At 34.7% G+C, this 19,207-nt stretch overlaps 2 protein-coding genes across 2 annotated transcripts; one reads left to right on the top strand and one right to left on the bottom strand.

Annotated features, from left to right (window-relative positions):
• Nucleotides 1–246: 246 nt before the first annotated feature.
• Nucleotides 247–15,356, bottom strand: LOC144835611 (uncharacterized). Its single transcript, XM_078690691.1, has 22 exons — nt 15,060–15,356; nt 13,921–14,062; nt 11,043–11,168; nt 10,363–10,473; nt 9,831–9,974; nt 9,070–9,186; nt 8,095–8,235; nt 7,635–7,751; nt 5,800–6,987; nt 5,479–5,598; nt 5,124–5,255; nt 4,916–5,035; nt 4,230–4,527; nt 3,882–3,988; nt 3,301–3,464; nt 3,039–3,161; nt 2,619–2,724; nt 2,458–2,530; nt 2,158–2,215; nt 1,966–2,036; nt 1,118–1,193; nt 247–418 (listed from the first exon to the last, which is right to left on the bottom strand). Exons 1-22 carry the CDS (start codon nt 15,354–15,356, stop codon nt 251–253), a joined length of 3,999 nt encoding a protein of 1,332 aa, XP_078546817.1. The 3' UTR covers nt 247–250.
• A 1,633-nt stretch (nt 15,357–16,989) lies between these two features.
• On the top strand, nt 16,990–18,240 carry LOC144834624 (uncharacterized). Its single transcript, XM_078689506.1, has 2 exons — nt 16,990–17,023; nt 17,147–18,240. The coding sequence occupies exon 2, from the start codon at nt 17,415–17,417 to the stop codon at nt 18,117–18,119; it is 705 nt and encodes a 234-aa protein (XP_078545632.1). The 5' UTR covers nt 16,990–17,023; nt 17,147–17,414; the 3' UTR covers nt 18,120–18,240.
• Nucleotides 18,241–19,207: the final 967 nt, after the last annotated feature.

Genomic DNA, 19,207 nt, shown 5'->3' with positions numbered 1-19,207 from the left:
CAACTTATGGATATGACTAATGAATATTCATGTTTATTTTGTGACGTTTCATGAGGGAGTCCCCAACTTATGTACGAAAAGAAATATCGCTTCCTGTCAAGATAAAAAAAATGCGGAATTGCGTCGGGAGCAGATATACCCCAGGTATGAATAATTAACTATAAAAAATACTTGTTTTGCAATAATTTATTCGGACGGGTCGGCGTCATCCAGACGTTTTGGTTTTAGTTTCTACTTAATGTAGCCAATTTCATACTGTAAGATCATCACATCGACTGTTTTTAGCGCCTACACTGTGGTATCGCTTCAGTTGCTTCACAAGTTGAAAAAGTAGTTCGAGAAATTCACAAAAGCTGATGAATGAAATTCCAATGTACAAACCAGCCGTGCCACCGATGTCACTGAATAAACTTTCAACCTTAAAACAATAATTACAATGTGAAGAAAATACAGAATAAGCAAAACCATAATGAAATTGTCACCATCTCCACATTGGCGCATTAACGCATTTAAAAATAATCGTAAAGCTCTGTCTACACTATCAAACTAGTTTGACAAAAACAGTGTGATGTGGCCAAGTATGGTAGTGATATGCCCAAATATAGTATAGCGCCGGTGTCCCTCCCACCCATGTGAGGCTTTGTGCATTGGCAGCGTGCGAGTACATCAGCGAATAGCGACGTCTTCATGTTGGTCTTGAAACTGTTCAGAATAGTGGAGCATTTAACTGTTGCTGGTAACTGCTCCATACATACATACATATAGTGATATGACATCACCATGTCCATATATGGGCATATCACATTTGTTGTCACATAAAGTTTGATAGTGTAGACAGAGCTTAATATTGTTAACATTGATTCACATTGTCAATATCAATGTGTCGTTAGATGTGTCGATTAGTATTTACGTACACATACGTGATTATCATTAAAGCTTGGTTCCCACGAGGACGTAACGCAACGCAAAGTGATTCGACCAATCTCTTATTATTATTATTTGAACAGTCGCGTGTGATTGGTCAACTCGCTTGCGTTGCGTCTACGTCCTTGTGTTGCGTCCTAGTGGGAACCAAGCTTTTAGTTACAATTGTCATCGGTAATTATAATTGCTATACCTGATATGCTGGTTCTTGTACGGTACTTTCGAAGTTTAATTCCTCAAAGTATATCGACAGTCTAGCAATATTCTCTCTGAAATTATAAGAACATGAAAAAAAAGTTATTATAATATGATGTTTAATGATTCTGTATGGTGACACCTGTGTCTGACCTACTGTGGAATCCGAATCAAATTAAAGTGGGGGGGGGGGGGGGGGGAGGTTGGATCTGGATCTAATTTGAATAGACTACGGGAGCAGAGGACCAATAACTGCTGGCAGTAATTCAAGTGACTGGTGGTGGTGCGTCCATCACCGAAAACAAGATAGAAAAAAAACTCTTAGATGCTATATACATGATTGTAAAGATAATTTTTAAGTAAGTCAATTGTTTCTATACTTTAAAGTCTTCTGCGTTACTTCAGATTCGTTTGTATAGAACAGTACATAATTATAAAAAAACTTTACATTTACACCACCCACGTTTAAATGTTTGTCATGTATTTGTTCCTTAGAATCAAAAAGTCCGAGATGGCCATGTTCCCGTCGTGGTATCTACCCACTGAATGAGAATGCGTTTCCGAAGCTTGGTAGATAATTGTCAGTAGGAAGGTACGTTTATTTTCACTTATTATAACGTATGCTCTGTCTACACTATCAAACTAGTTTGACAAAAATATGGTTGTGATATGACGTCATCGTGTCTATATATATATGGGCGGCACATCACACTTTTTTTATCACATTAAGTTTGATAGAGTAGACAGATTTTACGATATCGTAACTATACTAATGTCGTTAATATGTTGAACGAACGATTTGAAAATGTTTATGTTTAATAATATATAGAGCTATTATTTCATTACCTGACGGATGCCATATCATTGAGACCGTTCGTCTTTTTGTTAATGTTATGGATACTTTTCAGTAAGTGTTTCTATGGAAAATAAATCATACCATTTTTAACAATTTAGAGGTAATACAAACATCAGTACAGTATTGCCAATATTACAAAGAATCGCAAAAAAGGACCATATCAGTAATTACAGTCGACATACCAGATAAACCTCCGAAGGCCAAAGAGATTGTGATACTGTCTTTGAATAGTATTCTTCACTGAAATCGAAATATAAATAAGTTAGCCTTAGTCATTAACCATATCATAAGCCATCTGTATAATAGTTCGCGTATTATATCAACTTACTGTTAGGCTACATAGTCTATCGGTCTGCTAAATACGACGATTATTTCTGCTACTAGACCGTGGCATTCTTTAATCTTAACGACCCAAAATATCGTATGGATTTTATGATTAGGAGATTTTTACTCAATACAATCATTGCCATTAATACATTTACCTGCACTGCTGTTTACAATCGCATCCAAGGAGCTGTCGTTGGTAAAAGAAATACATTAGTTGTTTGCAAACATCTGAAATGGTTAAACACATCAGTTAGTAGAAGCATTTTAGAAACTTAATAGGCTAATAAAAGAAAGAAAGTCTGTCTCGAAACTGTACCTTGTTCTTTGTTTAAAACACGGCATCTTTCACCTTTCAACGAAACGGCATCGGAACACCCACACTCTTCAGCAATTTTTACAAGTACGCAACTTTTTTCACATGTCTACAAAAATCCAAAAAATGATGTTCTTCAGATAACAGGACGGCCGGGGAAGCCAGAAGACTGTTTGTGCGCATGAATAATGTATGCACTTTGGCAAAGTGGGCGGAGCTTGAGTGAAATTCTGTCGTTCTAACTTTTTGAGGACGATAAAGTTATATCTGATAATTACTGATAAAAAACGACTAGTAGGATTTCTGCACAAAGGTTAAACCTTATATATACAGTTCAAATTAAACTTAAAAGTGGAATTTTTGAAACTCTAAATAACATTTGACAGTTCTAATAATACATATAGGGCCTATATTTAGACTTGCCTTTCTGTCATAGCCATACACATACTTGTTAACACCATATGCTTGGTTGATCATATCATGGTACCTTTCATTACCCTCTGACGAGCAGTTTCCGTACGGTTTACCAAGTTTAGTGACGACATTCTAGAAAAAGAAAAAGAATTCTTAATTGGAAAACTCGTCTGTCCTCTAACATTCTGATTAGGCCTATATTTGAACCAAACCCTCGCCACTGCTCTTTCACCTTTATGCATGTTAATTGTATGTATGCTTGTATACTTACATATCTCAAGCTTAGGGATGTAATAACGCCTGGCCTGATAGTGATGCCTTCGTCTTCTGGAAACTTCAGCCTATCACTGTTATCGACAACAACACGTACACCCGCTTCGCCGCCATATATGCTGATGTACTCCTCTTGTTCCGTGAACAGAGTCAGCTTAAGACCTACGAGATTTTTATTTTATTTTTTTAAAAATTTTATTAAAACATATTTAGGCAGGATAACATAATTCAGAAAAGAAAAGATCACAACATTTCTGTTTTTCAATATGGTCCTGCAATGAAACAACTTTAAAAAAAACACAAGAAAAATAGAAAAAAAATAACAATCATTGAATATTGAACGTTAAAAATAATACGTGTGGAAATACAATTATTTTTTAAAGAAATGCTTTTTATAATTAATTTAAAACTATTTACAGACAAACTATTTTTACAGGGATCTTATTCCAAGCTTTTGCTCCTGTAGATTGTAATTAAGAGATTAAGTAATAGGGAGCAAATGCTGACATTATTTATCAACAGCTAATTTTGTTCTTTAGAAACTGTTTATTTTTATGATCTGCATTGTTTTTCTTTTACCAAATTTTGCTCCAGTCCGTGTTGAGTTTCTGACTGATTCTCCATTCTGTCCATGATTGAAGACAAAACAATTTCCGTATGCATCATTTTCAAAATGACTAAAATCTCTGGAAAAGACAACAATTGTTGACTAGTTTGAGAATGATATATTTAAATATATACCGTGGTACGTGTGAATACTGAGTTACTTAATGCGGTTCAGACGAGAAGTCCTCCCAAATCTCCGCTTCAGATTAAATATTCCCTTTATGACGCAGCGCAAGGATGATGCACGTTGTTCTTGCGTCCTCGCGAAGGACGTCCTTTATAGTAGTAACCAAATAGCCAGCAAGAACCAAGCAGCATTACCTTATCGAACACTGGTTCTGATCAAAGGTACACTGCAAGATAAAATCATTCGCCTGGTGCCCATGTTCATCAATATCCTCTTTCGTTAGTTTAAGAACATCTTCTAAGTCACTGTAATCCGGGGTCGAACTGAATGACATGAACCCGTACCAATCTGGTGGAAGTTCACCTTTGACCCTCTCAAAGTCACGTTTCTTGTAGAAAGCTTCGATAAATTCATCGTAAATCCTTTCATCATCTGTTATATGTTCGTACTTTGTGTGCCAACCCTCCGGAAATGTGTCTGTGCTTACGTTTTCTGGTGAAAAATAGTAATTTGTTGATTAGTTGAAGAGGGAAACAACATTTACAAGAGTAGACATTGAATTGCTGTATAGAACAATTTGGCGACAAACATTGACAGATTGGTGTTCGAAATACAATTATAACGCATTCGTTTAATACGTTAATACGTTGACACTTCTGTCGTCTGAAACGGCACACCTGAGATGACATTAGTCAACCTTACCCGAGTTAATGCAACGTTTGATGCATACTGTTGACGTCATATACAGTAGATTCAGCTGATAAATGCATCACCTTAGGTAAAATTCGTTGCTCTTCCCTAAGTTTATGTAACGTATTGCCGAGGTGGTATATCTTAAACACTAGCATTACCTTAAGTGAAATTAGTTAGTTATTCTTACCTGAGTTTATGCAGTCCTCTTCGTCACTTTGATCAAAGCAGTCAAATATCGAGTTACATCTGCTGTATTCATGTATACATTTACCAGATCCGCACCTAAAATATCGCTCTGGACAAGGATCTACAAAATGAGGATTATGTCACTTATTAGAACGGGACCGACTTCACATAGATTAGGGCGTTAGTCTTAGATACTAGTACTAATGTACCTGTAATGTTTGATGTGCAGTAAGAGGGTGTTTCGTCAGAGTTTAAACTACAATCGCTGTTGCCGTCACACTCAAGTAGAGCATCAATGCACCGATCTTCTAAGTGACACTTTATCTCTCCGGGATCACACACTGTAATGAAGGAAAATGTAAATTCAATGAACATAAAGCGTGGTTCGTAAAGAACGCAAGAACGTAAATGCAATGCAAGTGAATTGACCAATGAGTTGAGTCTCAAGTGGAAACCAAGATTTAACGATACTAACGTAAAATGAAGATAGAAATAAGTAACTCAGACTAGTTATTGCAAGGCCGGATTACGTTATTACAAAGTAATAATAATATAGTTACATACTGGTTTCGACTGTTCCGCACAGGTACTCATCGCTACCGTCTGAGCAATCTGGAAAGTTGTTACATTTCATCCAATGTTCAATGCATTCCCCAGACTCGCAGCTAAACCCAGACGTACATGCTATAAAGATATATGTTACGTGATGATTACAATATGTTCACTGCCGAAATTATTTATTTGAATAGTGCCCCTTCAAAGGTTTCTACTTCAGTGCATATTATACTGCAATTTGTAATCAAATTTTAAACACAACAACGTTTTACTCTCTTGTGATTTATACATAATATGATGTATGAAATGATTATATGCTATAATACTCACTTGGTGATACCGTGCTAACTGATGTTGGTACATCTGTTGTTGCATTGGATGACTCATTAGCACCTCCAAAGTCAGTAGAGGTATAATAGTCAATACTTCCATTACCATAGCTGTCGTCGGCAAATCGCCTGCGTCTTACTGGAGCTGAATCAAAGTCGGTACTGGATTCGGATTCGTTGTCCGAGCCCGGTAAATCTGTTGCAGACTCTGATTCAGAAATCGACTCGTCTGTAGAGGTGTCAACTGACTCAGTTGTGATCTCTACATCAGGTGTATTACCTGACTCATTGTCAGAAGATTCAGCTGGCTCTGTTACGGAATCTTCTTGCTCAGATGCCGAGTCAGTTGCTGAATCTATTTCAGATGTAATACCTGGTTCAGTTACTGAATCGTTGTCAGAAGATTCAGTTGGCTCTGTTGCGGAAGCTTCTTGCTCAGATGCCGAGTCAGTTGCTGAATCTATTTCAGATGTATTACCTGGTTCAGATACTAAATCGTTATCAGACGAATCAGCTGGCTCTGTTGCCGAACCTTCTTGCTCAGATGCCGAGTCAGTTGCTGAATCTATTTCAGATGTATTACCCGGTTCAGTTACCGAATCGGTGTTAGAAGGTTCAGCTGGCTCTGTTACGGAATCTTCTTGTTCAGATGCCGAGTCAGTTGCTGAATCTATTTCAGATGTATTACCTGGTTCAGTTATTGGGTCGCTGTCAGAAGATTCAGGTGGCTCTGTTACGGAATCTTCTTGTTCAGATGCCGAGTCAGTTGCTGAATCTATTTCAGATGGATTTTCTTGCTCCGATTGAGATTCACCATCAGATGGTTCGTCTTGCTCAGATGCGTTCGACTGGTCACCCGTCTCAGTTGATGTATCAACAGATTCAGGTGCCGAATCGTCATCAGATGGTTCGTCTGGCTCTGTTTGCGAATCATTGTTGGAGGGACTCCCTTGCTGCGATTGCGATTCGCCATCAGATGGTTCATCTGGCTCTGTTTGCGAATTATTGTTAGAGGAACTCTCTTGCTCCGATTGAGATTCGCCATCAGATGGTTCATCTGACCCTGTTTGCGAATTACTGTTGGAGGAACTCTCTTGCTCCGACGAAGACGAAGATGAATGATGATAACCGTAGTAGTTGTAGTAGTTGTAGTTGTAGTAGTCATTATAATATGATGACGAGTAGATATCTGTTAAAAATGTTAAACTAACTGTTAATCTGACTGTGGTTAGTGTTTTTAACTGTCCAGCTTATACGGTCGTTTCTGATAATTGTAGAAACCCATTAACGGGACAAGACCTAGTTTCTATTTTTAGGAGTGTCCCTTGAATAGGGGTGTCACGATGGAGGGGTTATACACAGACTGTATTACCTCTTGTTCATTTCACGAGAAATTGTCCCCTTAGTATGGGTATCCCAGAAGGTTTCATACAGTATTTAAATATAAACAAATACTCTTTAGTCTAAACAATATCTTGGTATAATATATTAATTGATACAGTACCAAAAAATAGAAAAGAATAAAGACAGTATACATATTTATATTACTCAGCATTCATCCACTTTAAATCAAGACTTTTGTATTTCAGCAATGAAAGAAAGATTGTATTGTTAAGATAAATAATTGTGTTATTTTATTTTCGTCACGTGTCTGAAAAACAAAAATATTGTATTTTTTTTCGCAGAATCAGCATTGTATTTGCTACAGAAATAGAGATTATTATCAACAACCATTTTAAGGTAGGTATAACTCAGTTTAGAAAGTTTTAAATTAGTAATTACTTCGCTACGTCGTTCGTAAAATATTTAAAACGAATAACAAGTAAAATAACTTACAGTAATCTCCGTTACAATCGGCTTCGTCTGACGCGTCGTCGCAATCGTCGTAGCGGTCGCATTTCCACCCTCGCGGAAGACACACTTGGTCACTAACGCAGATAAAACCCCTACACTCTGGAATTGAATTTTTAATGTTACAATTCGTAATTATACTAAAATCATTATCATCAGCTCTCTCTCTCTTACAAGGGGTTACTGACTCGTTCCAGGCTGCTACTCTATCTCTATACTTCTTCCTGTCTTGCGCATCATGTTCCTACAAACCAAATTTCCTGCTTATCTTTCCACGTTACCTTTGGCTGTCCTCTTTCTCTCCAACTTCTAAATTCCAAGCGCTCTTTACTGGATCATTCTTTCTTAAATTATCAGTATTATTAACGTAGTGTCAGGAGTGTACAGTAGCTTAGTAAGATTAGTTAAATTTGAGAAACCTTAAAGAACCTAAAAGAAAACTTACCACAGTCAACCTCGTCAGAATTGTCACTGCAATCCGAGTATGCATCACATTCCCAGTTTTGAGGGATACATTGCCAACCGTTCGCACAAGAAAATTGATAAGGTTGACACGAATCAAAGAGGCCTCCTAGCCCATATGAATCTTTTCGAAAAAGAATAACAATTGCATTAATAAGTCACAAAAACGTCCCAAACAGCACTATCTACACCTTTCATAATATCTATTTAAAACCAGTTATTATGACATTTTCTTTTGCATTTATTTCAACTATGATTAGTAATTTTTGTTTAGTAGAACTTGTCATTCCCTTAATGTGTTTTTTATTCTACGTTCCTTGTACAAATACTAGTTTTACTTTTTATTACTTGTATTTATATGTAAAAACTTTAAGACTGATACTAAATGTTAATTTGATTTTCCCAAAGTACAAACTAAAGCCCAGTTTCACTTGGCAAATGTTACCAAATGTTTGTTTGCAAAATTGGAATCGAGTTTGCAAACTAAGGTTTGCTAGTGTAGACCATCCAACTTGTTTTCTGGTAGTTTTCCAAAGTTTTCCAACTGGTCTACACTAACTTTTCTTGGAAAACTTTTCTTGGAAAACTTTTCTTGGAAAACTTTTCTTGGAAAACTTTTCTTGGAAAACTTTTCTTGGAAAACTTTTCTTGGAAAACTTTTCTTGGAAAACTTTTCTTGGAAAACTTTTCTTGGAAAACTTTTCTTTTTGAAGTTTGTCAACTGGTCTACACAAACTTTGAAAAACGTGTCTGGAAAAACTTGGAGTTTTCTCAAGTTTGCAATCAAACTTTTGTCAGTGTAAACTTCTACAAACTTTTTTCCTGATAGTTTTCCGAAGTTTGTCAATACAACTCGTCAACTAGCAAACTGTTGAAGCTTTTATTGAAAAACTCGCACTCGCATACAAAAGTATGCGAGTGTAGACGGGGCTTAAGAAATATTACAATGAACACTTACAGGATCCCCAACAGTCTTGCTCGTCGCTACCATCTGAGCAGTCAGGTTCAAAGTCGCATACCCAAGACCCTATGATACACTGGTAGTTCAAACACTGGAATTCTCCAGCGGAACACGCTGTTGAAGAAGTGAGAATTCATATTGTTATATACTGTATAACTTATGTTCTGTCTACACTATCAAACTAATGTGATGTGCCCAAATATGGTAGTAATATGTAGTAATATCATCGTGTCCATGTATGGGCACATCATATTTTTTGTCACATAACGTTTGATAGTGTAGACACAGCTTTAGATATTTCATTGTTAATCCATCCAAACTGGGCTGTTATCTACTAACTTTATTAGTTATTTAGGAAAGATCATATTATTCATTAACTTAATTTAAAGTATTTTAAATTGGCCTTAATTGCCTCAAGGAATGAAAGTGAAAATATCATGTTCATCACATTCTTTTCATCAACATAATTTTCTCCGTTTTCCTTCTCCTCTTTTCACTCTCTCACACACCACCACCATCATCATCATCACCACCATCATCAGTATTATCACTTATGACTTCGTTTTACAATGTTACTAATAATTTTACCGTCTCATCTGCAAAATATGCAACATACTGATATATAGATGAAAGAAACAATATATAGGCCTATACATATTAGGCCCTATCACTATTTAACCATTGAGGAATTATTTACATTTTTATTCCCAGAATCTTATAGTAACGTATTTAAAAATATTATTAAAATAATATTTAACCTGGTGCCAGCGTTGTTATTACAATACAGTTTTCATCCAACTCGTCTTCGCCTTTTTTGCAGTCTTTGTATCCGTCGCATCGGTAGCTATTTGGAATACAAGCCCCGTCTTCTGGACACTCCCAACCGTCCGTACAATCGCCATCTGCAAAGAAAAAAATACTGTACAAAACATACTGTAAAAAACCGGTTGATTTAACGCGCCACCGATCAGTTGAAAGTTGCCTGATCTGAAGAAAGATTTCAAATAATCATTATCAAATCAAAATGATAATGCTAAAGCTCTACACTATCAAACTTTATGTGACAAAAAAATGTGATGTGTTTATGGACATGATGATGGTGTCATATCGGTACCATATTTGGGAATATCACTACCATATTTGGACACATCACACTTTTTTTGTCAAACTAGTTTCGTAGTGTAGACAGTGCTTAAAATATCCGTAGTTTTAACGCATGCGCAGATATTCTTTACGCGCTCTATTATTGCTTTTGTTTGGTGCATCGTCGCGGATCAAAAAGTTCCTTACCGCATCCAACCTCATCGCTACCGTCGGTGCAATCCGTCGTGTTGTCACACACAAGTTTCTTGTCAATACATCCGCCATGCTCCACACATTTAAATTCCTTTATTTTACATTCTGCAAAGAAAATGGTCATTATAAAATTCAGAATGTTATGATTTATTTTATTATATTTATTAATTATAATTAAACCAGGGCACAGTTTTTCGGTAATTTCATTAAATATTCTTTTGGGTGTCAGAAGCTTTTCTAAAACAAATTAGTAGTTCGTTGTAAATGTCTTTATTCTACGTGTTCTTACTCTCTAACTTATTTAAAATTCCTTTTTTTTTGCCTGAGGCAAGAAATAAAAGAATAAATGTTCAAAGGAGCAAACAAGCAACCGAATGTGACATTAGATATTACATTATGTTGCTATTGGTTACAACAGATGTGTTCGTGATGAACATAAAGGACCTGATAATGAATATCAAGAGATGTTTGTCGATGATGACTTCATATAATGAGAAAATATTTCACTAATTAAAATTATCAAAATTATACGAAAATGAAAAGTGATGTTTTTAAAAATATGATCTATACTGGTCATCTTACAAAACAAAGATCGTTATACAATAGAATAGTTCAATATAATAACAAATTGACAGGCAACGCGTGCTTCTTTGAAATAAACGCATTTATCTCACCACAATCGTCCTCGTCTTCGCCATCATAACAATCTTTCTGTCGATCACATTTACGTAAAATATCAATACAAACTCCACTAGCACTTCCATTTGAACATTTGTATAAGACGTCGCTACGGCAGTCTCCTTTAAAAGAAAATCAATGTTAAATTAGTTGCCACAGTGTCCATTTAATATGAGTAAAAGTCAACTTAACTTTATTTCTGGACGATTGGCCATTGACCAGGTTAATTCAATGGACACTATTGTACACTTTGTGTTGATATAGCATTATATTTCGTCTGTCAGCTGCATGTGGCACATGGTCACGTGTGTGTGCTATTTTAACTGTATACATTGCACTCAGACACTAATATTGACCAATAGAAATAGTCTTCGGGCAATTAAAGCCATTTTCAACTCCTCTAAATAAAGACCAAACGATTAAGTCCTTTTATCTACCCGTTATTAAAACAAATTATGTATTCTGTGATTGTTGATTTTAATTAAATACGACTAATACATTAATTATAAATTCTTAATGGTTATAGATTATCTGTTGTATCAGTTACGAATGACGCCGGCAAATTGGAATTGGGGAAGTAATTATTTTTTCGTCATTACAAACTTTTAAAATTTCAATAGAATGTGAATAACTCAGTCACGATGGGAAAACAAACGCATTGCGTAGTCTGGTATATGTACACTGATATCATTGTATGAAATTTAATGATGAACAGAATTATTCTGGCATAAACCTACACGTATTAACACTTACCGTAAACACACCCCGCCTCATCACTGAAGTCCCGGCAGTGGTTGATTCCATCGCAGCGTAAATACGGCTTGATACAAATTTCCCCAGACCCACATGGAAAATCGTTTTGTAGACAAGGTGCTATGGAAAAGACAAAAAAAAATAATTAAAATGTTGAAGTATACGATATTTATTCATACAGTTTAATTCCTATTAAAGCTTGGTTTCCACTGGAGACGCAACGTAAGGACATAAGCGTAACAAGTTATTTGACCAATCACAAGCGATGGATCATCCGAACTGTCGCTTTTGATTGGTCAACACGCTTGTGTTTTGCCTACGTCAAGCTTCAGAGGACACTCAACAAAGTTAGGTTTGCCGTTATAGTGTTAAAACATACAGTTCAATTCTATTCATTTTTTCCTTCAATCCAATTTATTTCCTCAAACACTCAAAATGTGTCTTGCCTGTCACGGTTAAAAATACAAAGATCAAAAAGATATGATAAAATATCACAATATTGATCCTCGTTCTTTTAACAGTAAAGTTTCCACATAATAGAGGTTCTATTAATATTACGTATTCATTCTGCTATAGATTTATATTTATTTTTGGAGTATTTATGTTCAACATTCCACAATTTATTAATGATCGAAATTTAAATATTGTTCCATGAGATCAATATATTTAATGGTCAACAGATATCGGTAGAATATCTATAACAGTGCTTCCTTTTATTTTCTGGACATGCACTTAATTAACTTAAAGAATGTATACTTTAACATTGTAATCTCCATTATCGAATGTACAGGTACATTATACTAAAGCAATGAAATTCGATGCACATCAATATTCATTTTACCGGTGTTTTTTGTTTTCCTTTTCAGTCAGGTGTCTTAACTTCAATTAAACAAGATCGATAGAATACAAAAACAAAAAGCATGTCCCATTCTGTAACTTAATGTTTGAACAAGAACTTTCGATCTTATTATTTATGCTTTTAAGAATATGAAAACAATATCAAATATTTATTTGGGCCACATTTCTTTATTTGTAGTCTGCACTACGGTTGAGGATCGATTACATCTTTTGGGTGACAATTTGCTCTTTATTTGCACGATATGTATTGATCAGCAACGAACTATAGTTTAGGTTAAGTGGTTCTTTTTCTATATTAACATTTATTAATACGGTTATGTAACTGCCTTCTGTTCTATACGACATAATTTAACTAATAATATAATTGATTATTGTGTTTCCATATTTAATTACAAAATCGCGACAAAGGCCAACTTTAGTAAAAATTGTTCAATTGGTTACAATGTTTATACTAGTTGATAAATAGTATTAATATCACACTTTATTGCATGACGTGAGCCAACATTATTAAACATGTGACCATATTGTCTCACCAGCTATACAATATATATACTAGTTGATAAATAGTATTTATATCACACTTTATTCAAGAATAATGTTAGCCAACGTGATAAACTATTATACAGAGCTGTACAAATTACATACAATAAATAAGTTATATATAATAGTCGGTACGATATTGAAAACAAGTGCAAATCAAAGTAGGAATATTTAGTATTTAAAAAAGAAACTTTAAGTAGAATTCCGAATATATATATTGTGGATGTACGTTTGAGGATGCATAAACAGTAACCTATGTGGGAGGTTGTTTGCCGTCAGTAGACACGAAACTGCGTGGCTGTTTATCGTCGCTAAACATGATACCACAGTAGAATCAGTTGGATAATTAGACCTGGATTAATGAACTATCATACAATTACATAGTGTAAACAATTACTCACTTTTGCCCGAGCTTTTTAAATTTGCTTGAATTACAATCCGCAATTTTACGTCATTTTTCTGTTGTAATTTATTGTACATGTATTTTATTATTCTGGGATATTAATAAGTTTATTAATATATTGCCTTTATGAAGATGAGGAAGGGTTAGTGTTAAAAAGCTCTGCAATTTCGTTCTGGCTGTTTTACTTTATCGTTTTGATTTAACTTGTAGCGTATTTTATTTGCAACTTCATTGAGATCCAGTCACCGATACCCACATAATTATCTTTTTTCAGTAATTTTCCTTTTGATTAATATAATGGATTAATAAAATGTACGTACCATAGTAAGGCAAAATTGTGTCTTTATCAACAATCAACAACTGCCTGTGTTCTGAATTTGCTATTGATGATTTGCGAACTTTGTTGTTGTTGCATATTGTCACACTTGGAAAGCGCTGCTCAGATCTTGATATTACTTCAATCTGTATTAATAAATAACAATAACAACAATCAAGTCTATATGTTCTGAATGGTTGCCTTATACAGAAAACCCATGTTCAATTCCCGATAAGAACAATTCCCAGTCACCAAGCTGCAAATGAGTACCTATAGGAACGTGGAAGGTGGCGTGGAAAGGAACTGGCCACCCTAGCACAGAATACTGAGGCTCAGTACAATGAGCAGCTCATTCATTCTCCTACGTTAAGAAGAATGAACACTGGAGTCACTTTCTACCATTTTCTTAGAAACAACGTTGCTCCGTTAACTGTTTCCAATCCTCTAACTTCAAATTCCACCACTCCACTGCTATACCTTTCCACCATATAAGCGTTAAGATTCATCTGTGTTGGTGTATATCAAATAAATAGTAAACATTTTGAGCACAGCACACTAAAAAGATAAATGTTTACCTCCGAAATGTTCGTCTCACAGCTGATGACGTCGACAGCTGCATTTTCTTTTACTGTGTTGTGATCAAACGTTTTGCTATTTGTATTTTAAATTTCCACCAAATTGTCTTTCATTATATTAAATGTTTTTCATGAATATGCCCATGTGTATATACTTATTTTCCTTCTTTCCTCATCTTCCCCCTCTCTCCATCCCCTCCTCCCTCTCTCTTCCTCACTCCTCTCTATACGTTGCTTTTTGTTTCATTTTATTGTTTAGAGACGTGACTTGAATACCAACTTTTGTATATTTGTTAGATTATATTTATTTATGTCCATAATCGTTAAAAATATTCGTATAATACTAATGTTTAATTACTTTTTCTAATTCATCACACGTTCAACAGTAAATTTAGTTGTCAAGAAGTACATGATGCATGCATCGTTTGGTTGTCTTTCTGTTGTTTTGATAATGAATCGACAAGGCAGTTGAATTCATAATAATTATTATAATCATAATTTATATGAATATCTTGTGATTTGTATGTAAGTCAACTTAATAATATTGTAGGCCTACGATACCACATACCTTCACGTTGACTGGATAACCGAAGTAAAGAACGGCTAATGTTGCAACCTGCCATATAAACATACTAACGCCAATCAAGAATAGAGTTGCCCAAATTGCACGACTGAACAAAGTTGTAGATTTGAAAACATGGGGTAAACCATGGGTACTGCTAACATTTTTAGCGAACGATCCAAAAAGTGCGCCAACCGATTCCCGGTCATACAACTCTTCTTCGGGTTCCGGCAGCGGTAGCATCATCGGAATGTTAGTTGATTCGGACTTGATAAACTTTTCCTTTAGTTTCAAGTCTGTCATGCTGGCAGGAGTTGGTGTCCTAACCCAAAAAATACTGTCTGAGTTGTCATCCATGACGAAAAGTTCTACACAACAAAACATAGTTTAATATATTGGTAATTAATTGGATTTCGCTTATATTATATTATTGATATTTTTGCACAAAAGTTACGGTTTCATATAAAAGTCATTTGATCTGACGCGCATTGCTGTAAAAACAAAATGTAGTTACTCCAGGAGAATCATTTTGATATTGTCACTAAGCAATAGTTATGCTGTACATAAAAAAAATTGAATTAGGTCAATATATCAAATATGGACATGATGATGTCATATCACTACCATATTTCGGCATACAACATCACAAACTAGTTTGATAGTGTAGATAGAGCTTTATATATAAACTTCCCAAACGCTGTAAATCCATATTATTATATTATATGGATACAGATTCTGTATGTACAGACATCGTCTGTCCGACACGAATGTCAAAAGGATCCTTTAATAGAGGTCATACCATCGCTTACGGTCTTTACCTACATCTCTTAACAACTCTATGTCTGGTCTCATAATGTTTTCTTTACGAACCTTTACACGCAACAAGTAGAATAATCGCCGAAAACATTGATTTTTATATCATAAATAAACGTGTGACGTTGGAAGTTAAATTATCGCTCACGGCTTTCCTTTGATCAAAATTCAGAAAATCGTTAAAAGAATTGAGAATTTAGAAGACATAGGCCCATTTTAAAAGTAATACATAAGTAAAATAAGATTATTAGGTTGCTAAAAACGGTTTGATAAGCGCATCTCTGCCGGCAAGCACCCGGTCGCTAGATTATTTTCCGAGATGTCTTTCTCTACCTCTCGGTTCGTTTCGTATGAGTTTAAAATGCAAATTTGTATTCTGCAAAATCATTCCACCGACTTCATTCAATATAAACCGGATTGACAATGAGGAAGTATTTCCCTATGATACTATTTTATTATATTGTATAATAATGAATTTTGTATATACATTATTGAATGAATAAAGATTGAATGAATAAAGATGGGAGAGACCCATAAAAGATAAAAAAAAAAAAAAAAGTATTTCCCATAGGAGAAAGTTTTTTTTTATTTTGCAGTTTTACTTAACTTTGTTTGATAGCAAAAGACTAAACAAAATGATTCATAAATACCAACACAATGTCTAAACAATTTTAAAATTAATTGTCTATAACTAAGGATTTTCAATTTAATAATTAATTTAACAATTATCATAATTTATCACGGTATCATTTACAAAAGTTAGAATACAACTTACCTCTTTACTACAATACGTAATCAGTCCCTTAAACTAGGCCTTATAATACACCAATTGTTTCACAGTATTGCAGTAAACTCAAAGAAAATGAATTGTTAAAATTCGTATTGTGTCTCCGGAGCAACTGCAGGTAAGAATCGATTACATCTTATGTGTGTAGTTTTACATTACACAATTGCTCCAATACCAGGCCTAACTTACAACAGTTTCTTATAAAACAACGCCACCAACCTGTCTCAAACAGTAATTGCTACAGGAATGTAAATGCGTCGTGTATATCAGGATGTTTGAGACATGCGCAGAGACGTTCTTATAATTTGGCGAGTTTTCAGCAAAACATTTTTTTGTAGGCCTACTATTATTAACATGGAACATGCCTATGGTAGGCTTTCAATTTCTCATACTTAAGGTTTTTGGTAATAATGTGTTATAAAATAAATCAAATCAGGTTGTGGCTTAAGTACAGTATATAAATATTGACATAATTCCTTTTATTTTAAAAAAGGTATCGATATTTTTCTCCACCAAAGACCGAACACGCTGTTACTACAAGCTACAAGCATTTTGTGCCATAAAAAATACACGGGTAGTTTTCATCATCACAATTTGGAATCGCGTATATTCTCTCCATAGCAGCAGTAGAAACAAAGAATGTTAATAAATACAACAACACAACATCATGTCAATGAGGACCAATTTGTTTAAAACTTGACAGGAAGAAAAACAATATATTGATTTAAATAATTACAAATATTGGGATATTTTTGTATAATATGGAACAACGGGCCGTAGTAGAAAGAAAGCGAAAATGGCGAAAGTCAGAGACGGAGTCAAAGGTCACATCTTGCCTGAAAAGTCCCATCCGACTCAAACGATCATGGCGGAAGAATGGTAATGTGATGATGAATACGGACATTATGAAGAAAGAGAGTAAAACAAACATTACGAATGATAATTGTGTGGTAGGCCTAGATTCAACCTCGACGGTGCCTGTGGAATGTCATTTTGCTAGGATCGAACGGTCGATAGAAAAAGGTGAAGATAAGAGCAACTTTATGCCGTCGACTCAGTCTGAAATGAAGAATGTTGATTCGTCAAAACACAGACAGAGCATTGCTAGGAATAAACTTGAACCTACACTCGACAGTGAAGTTGATATCAATATTAAACCAACAACTCCGATTGAACAACCTGAAATAGAAATAGCTGTCGATTGTACGCGACCTGGTCAAAGTATTTTTTCGAGGCTTGAACCTAAAGGAGACACCTTTAAAATAACCGCACCTGAAACTGTCGAATATGCGCGGACCGGACAAAGTGTTTTTCATATAGACTTTGATAAGAGCAACTTTAAGCCAGTTACTACCATTGGTAAATCTCAATTAAGTATAATTAAAAGACCTAACGAAGAACTAAATTGTTGCAAAGATTCAACTTCTAAACCAAAGGTGGATGAATCGAAAAGAATCGTAATTTAGATTACATTGACAATATTAGGCTAGTTACAATGAGTTTAAACTTAATATATTCGATTTTTAATATAACAAAACAATTGTTACAAAAATACCAATTATATTTATTAAAGTATACGTAAACCTGTTTTATATTTACTCTGATTTTTCAATGTAAATTCCCAAACACAATGACATCGTTTAGTAAAGAGTGACTCCATTAGAAATAGGTTGCTACAGGATTTTAAACGTGTTCCAAAGAAGCATAGGCCTATGTATATATAGAATATAAATGCATTGTTGTAAGTGGTAAATGGATACTTTATCAACCATATCGTGCAAACAGTATCAAAATTACAGGTATCTATACACATTCGGCAAGCATCTAGGCAGTTAGGCCGCGCAGTGTAGTGTGGAACGCCTCCTCTGCCTTCAGTTCACATTTACCATTGGTGTGTACTGCATGACGATTGGTGTGTACTGCAAGATAAATGTGAACTGAAGGCAGAGGAGGCGTTCCATAGTGTAGTAGAACGTTACTTAGTAGTTAGCATGCTTGCCTGCAAATTGTAGGGTCATTCAGGCTCTTCTAATTGGGCTTATTTATGAATGAAGTGTATAAAGCATGGTTTATAGATTGTTCATTTAGATAGATTGTTCATTTAGATAGATTGTATTGTAATTTGCGGCTTGTTAAAAAAAACACGCGGTGGTAATAGCCAATTGTGAGGAATGTGTTCCACTGACGAAAAAATTGTGCTGCTAGTAAATGAATTGCGTTAGAGGTTATTAATAATACAATAAATCCATATATTTACTATATTAATATTATTGGAAGGAATTTAAAAAGGCATTTTGTCAATATTAATATTATTAATTATTATTAATAATAATTTTTTTTTTTTATTCAGTATTTTTACACAGAGGCGCCTTACAAGATGGAACCACCTTAGCTTCAAGGCGCCTCAGATTAACAAATACAACATTTTAAAACAAAAAACTAACAGAAACATCAATCAAATATTCCAGAATTAACAAGAAATTGTTGTACATAATAAAATAATAGGCCTAAAGCATTTTCACAATTCGAAAGAAGATCGGAACCAAAAATAAAA

Source organism: Antedon bifida, chromosome 2, assembly GCF_963402885.1.
Source record: "Antedon bifida chromosome 2, ecAntBifi1.1, whole genome shotgun sequence".
NCBI classification, from domain to species: Eukaryota; Metazoa; Echinodermata; class Crinoidea; order Comatulida; family Antedonidae; genus Antedon; species Antedon bifida.
This window is presented reverse-complemented; position numbering and strand designations above follow the sequence as displayed.

Bases quoted from the DNA above. Each gene is read 5' to 3' on its own strand.
- LOC144835611 (XM_078690691.1), bottom strand. From the start codon at position 15,356: ATGACAGACTTGAAACTAAAGGAAAAGTTTATCAAGTCCGAATCAACT. The intron at 14,063-15,059 runs GTATGTGGTATC...TTATTAATACAG, and splicing joins GTTATCCAGTCAACGTGAAG to ATTGAAGTAATATCAAGATC. The intron at 5,036-5,123 runs GTACATTAGTAC...CTCATTTTGTAG, and splicing joins CTGCACATCAAACATTACAG to ATCCTTGTCCAGAGCGATAT.
- LOC144834624 (XM_078689506.1), top strand. From the start codon at position 17,415: ATGGAACAACGGGCCGTAGTAGAAAGAAAGCGAAAATGGCGAAAGTCA.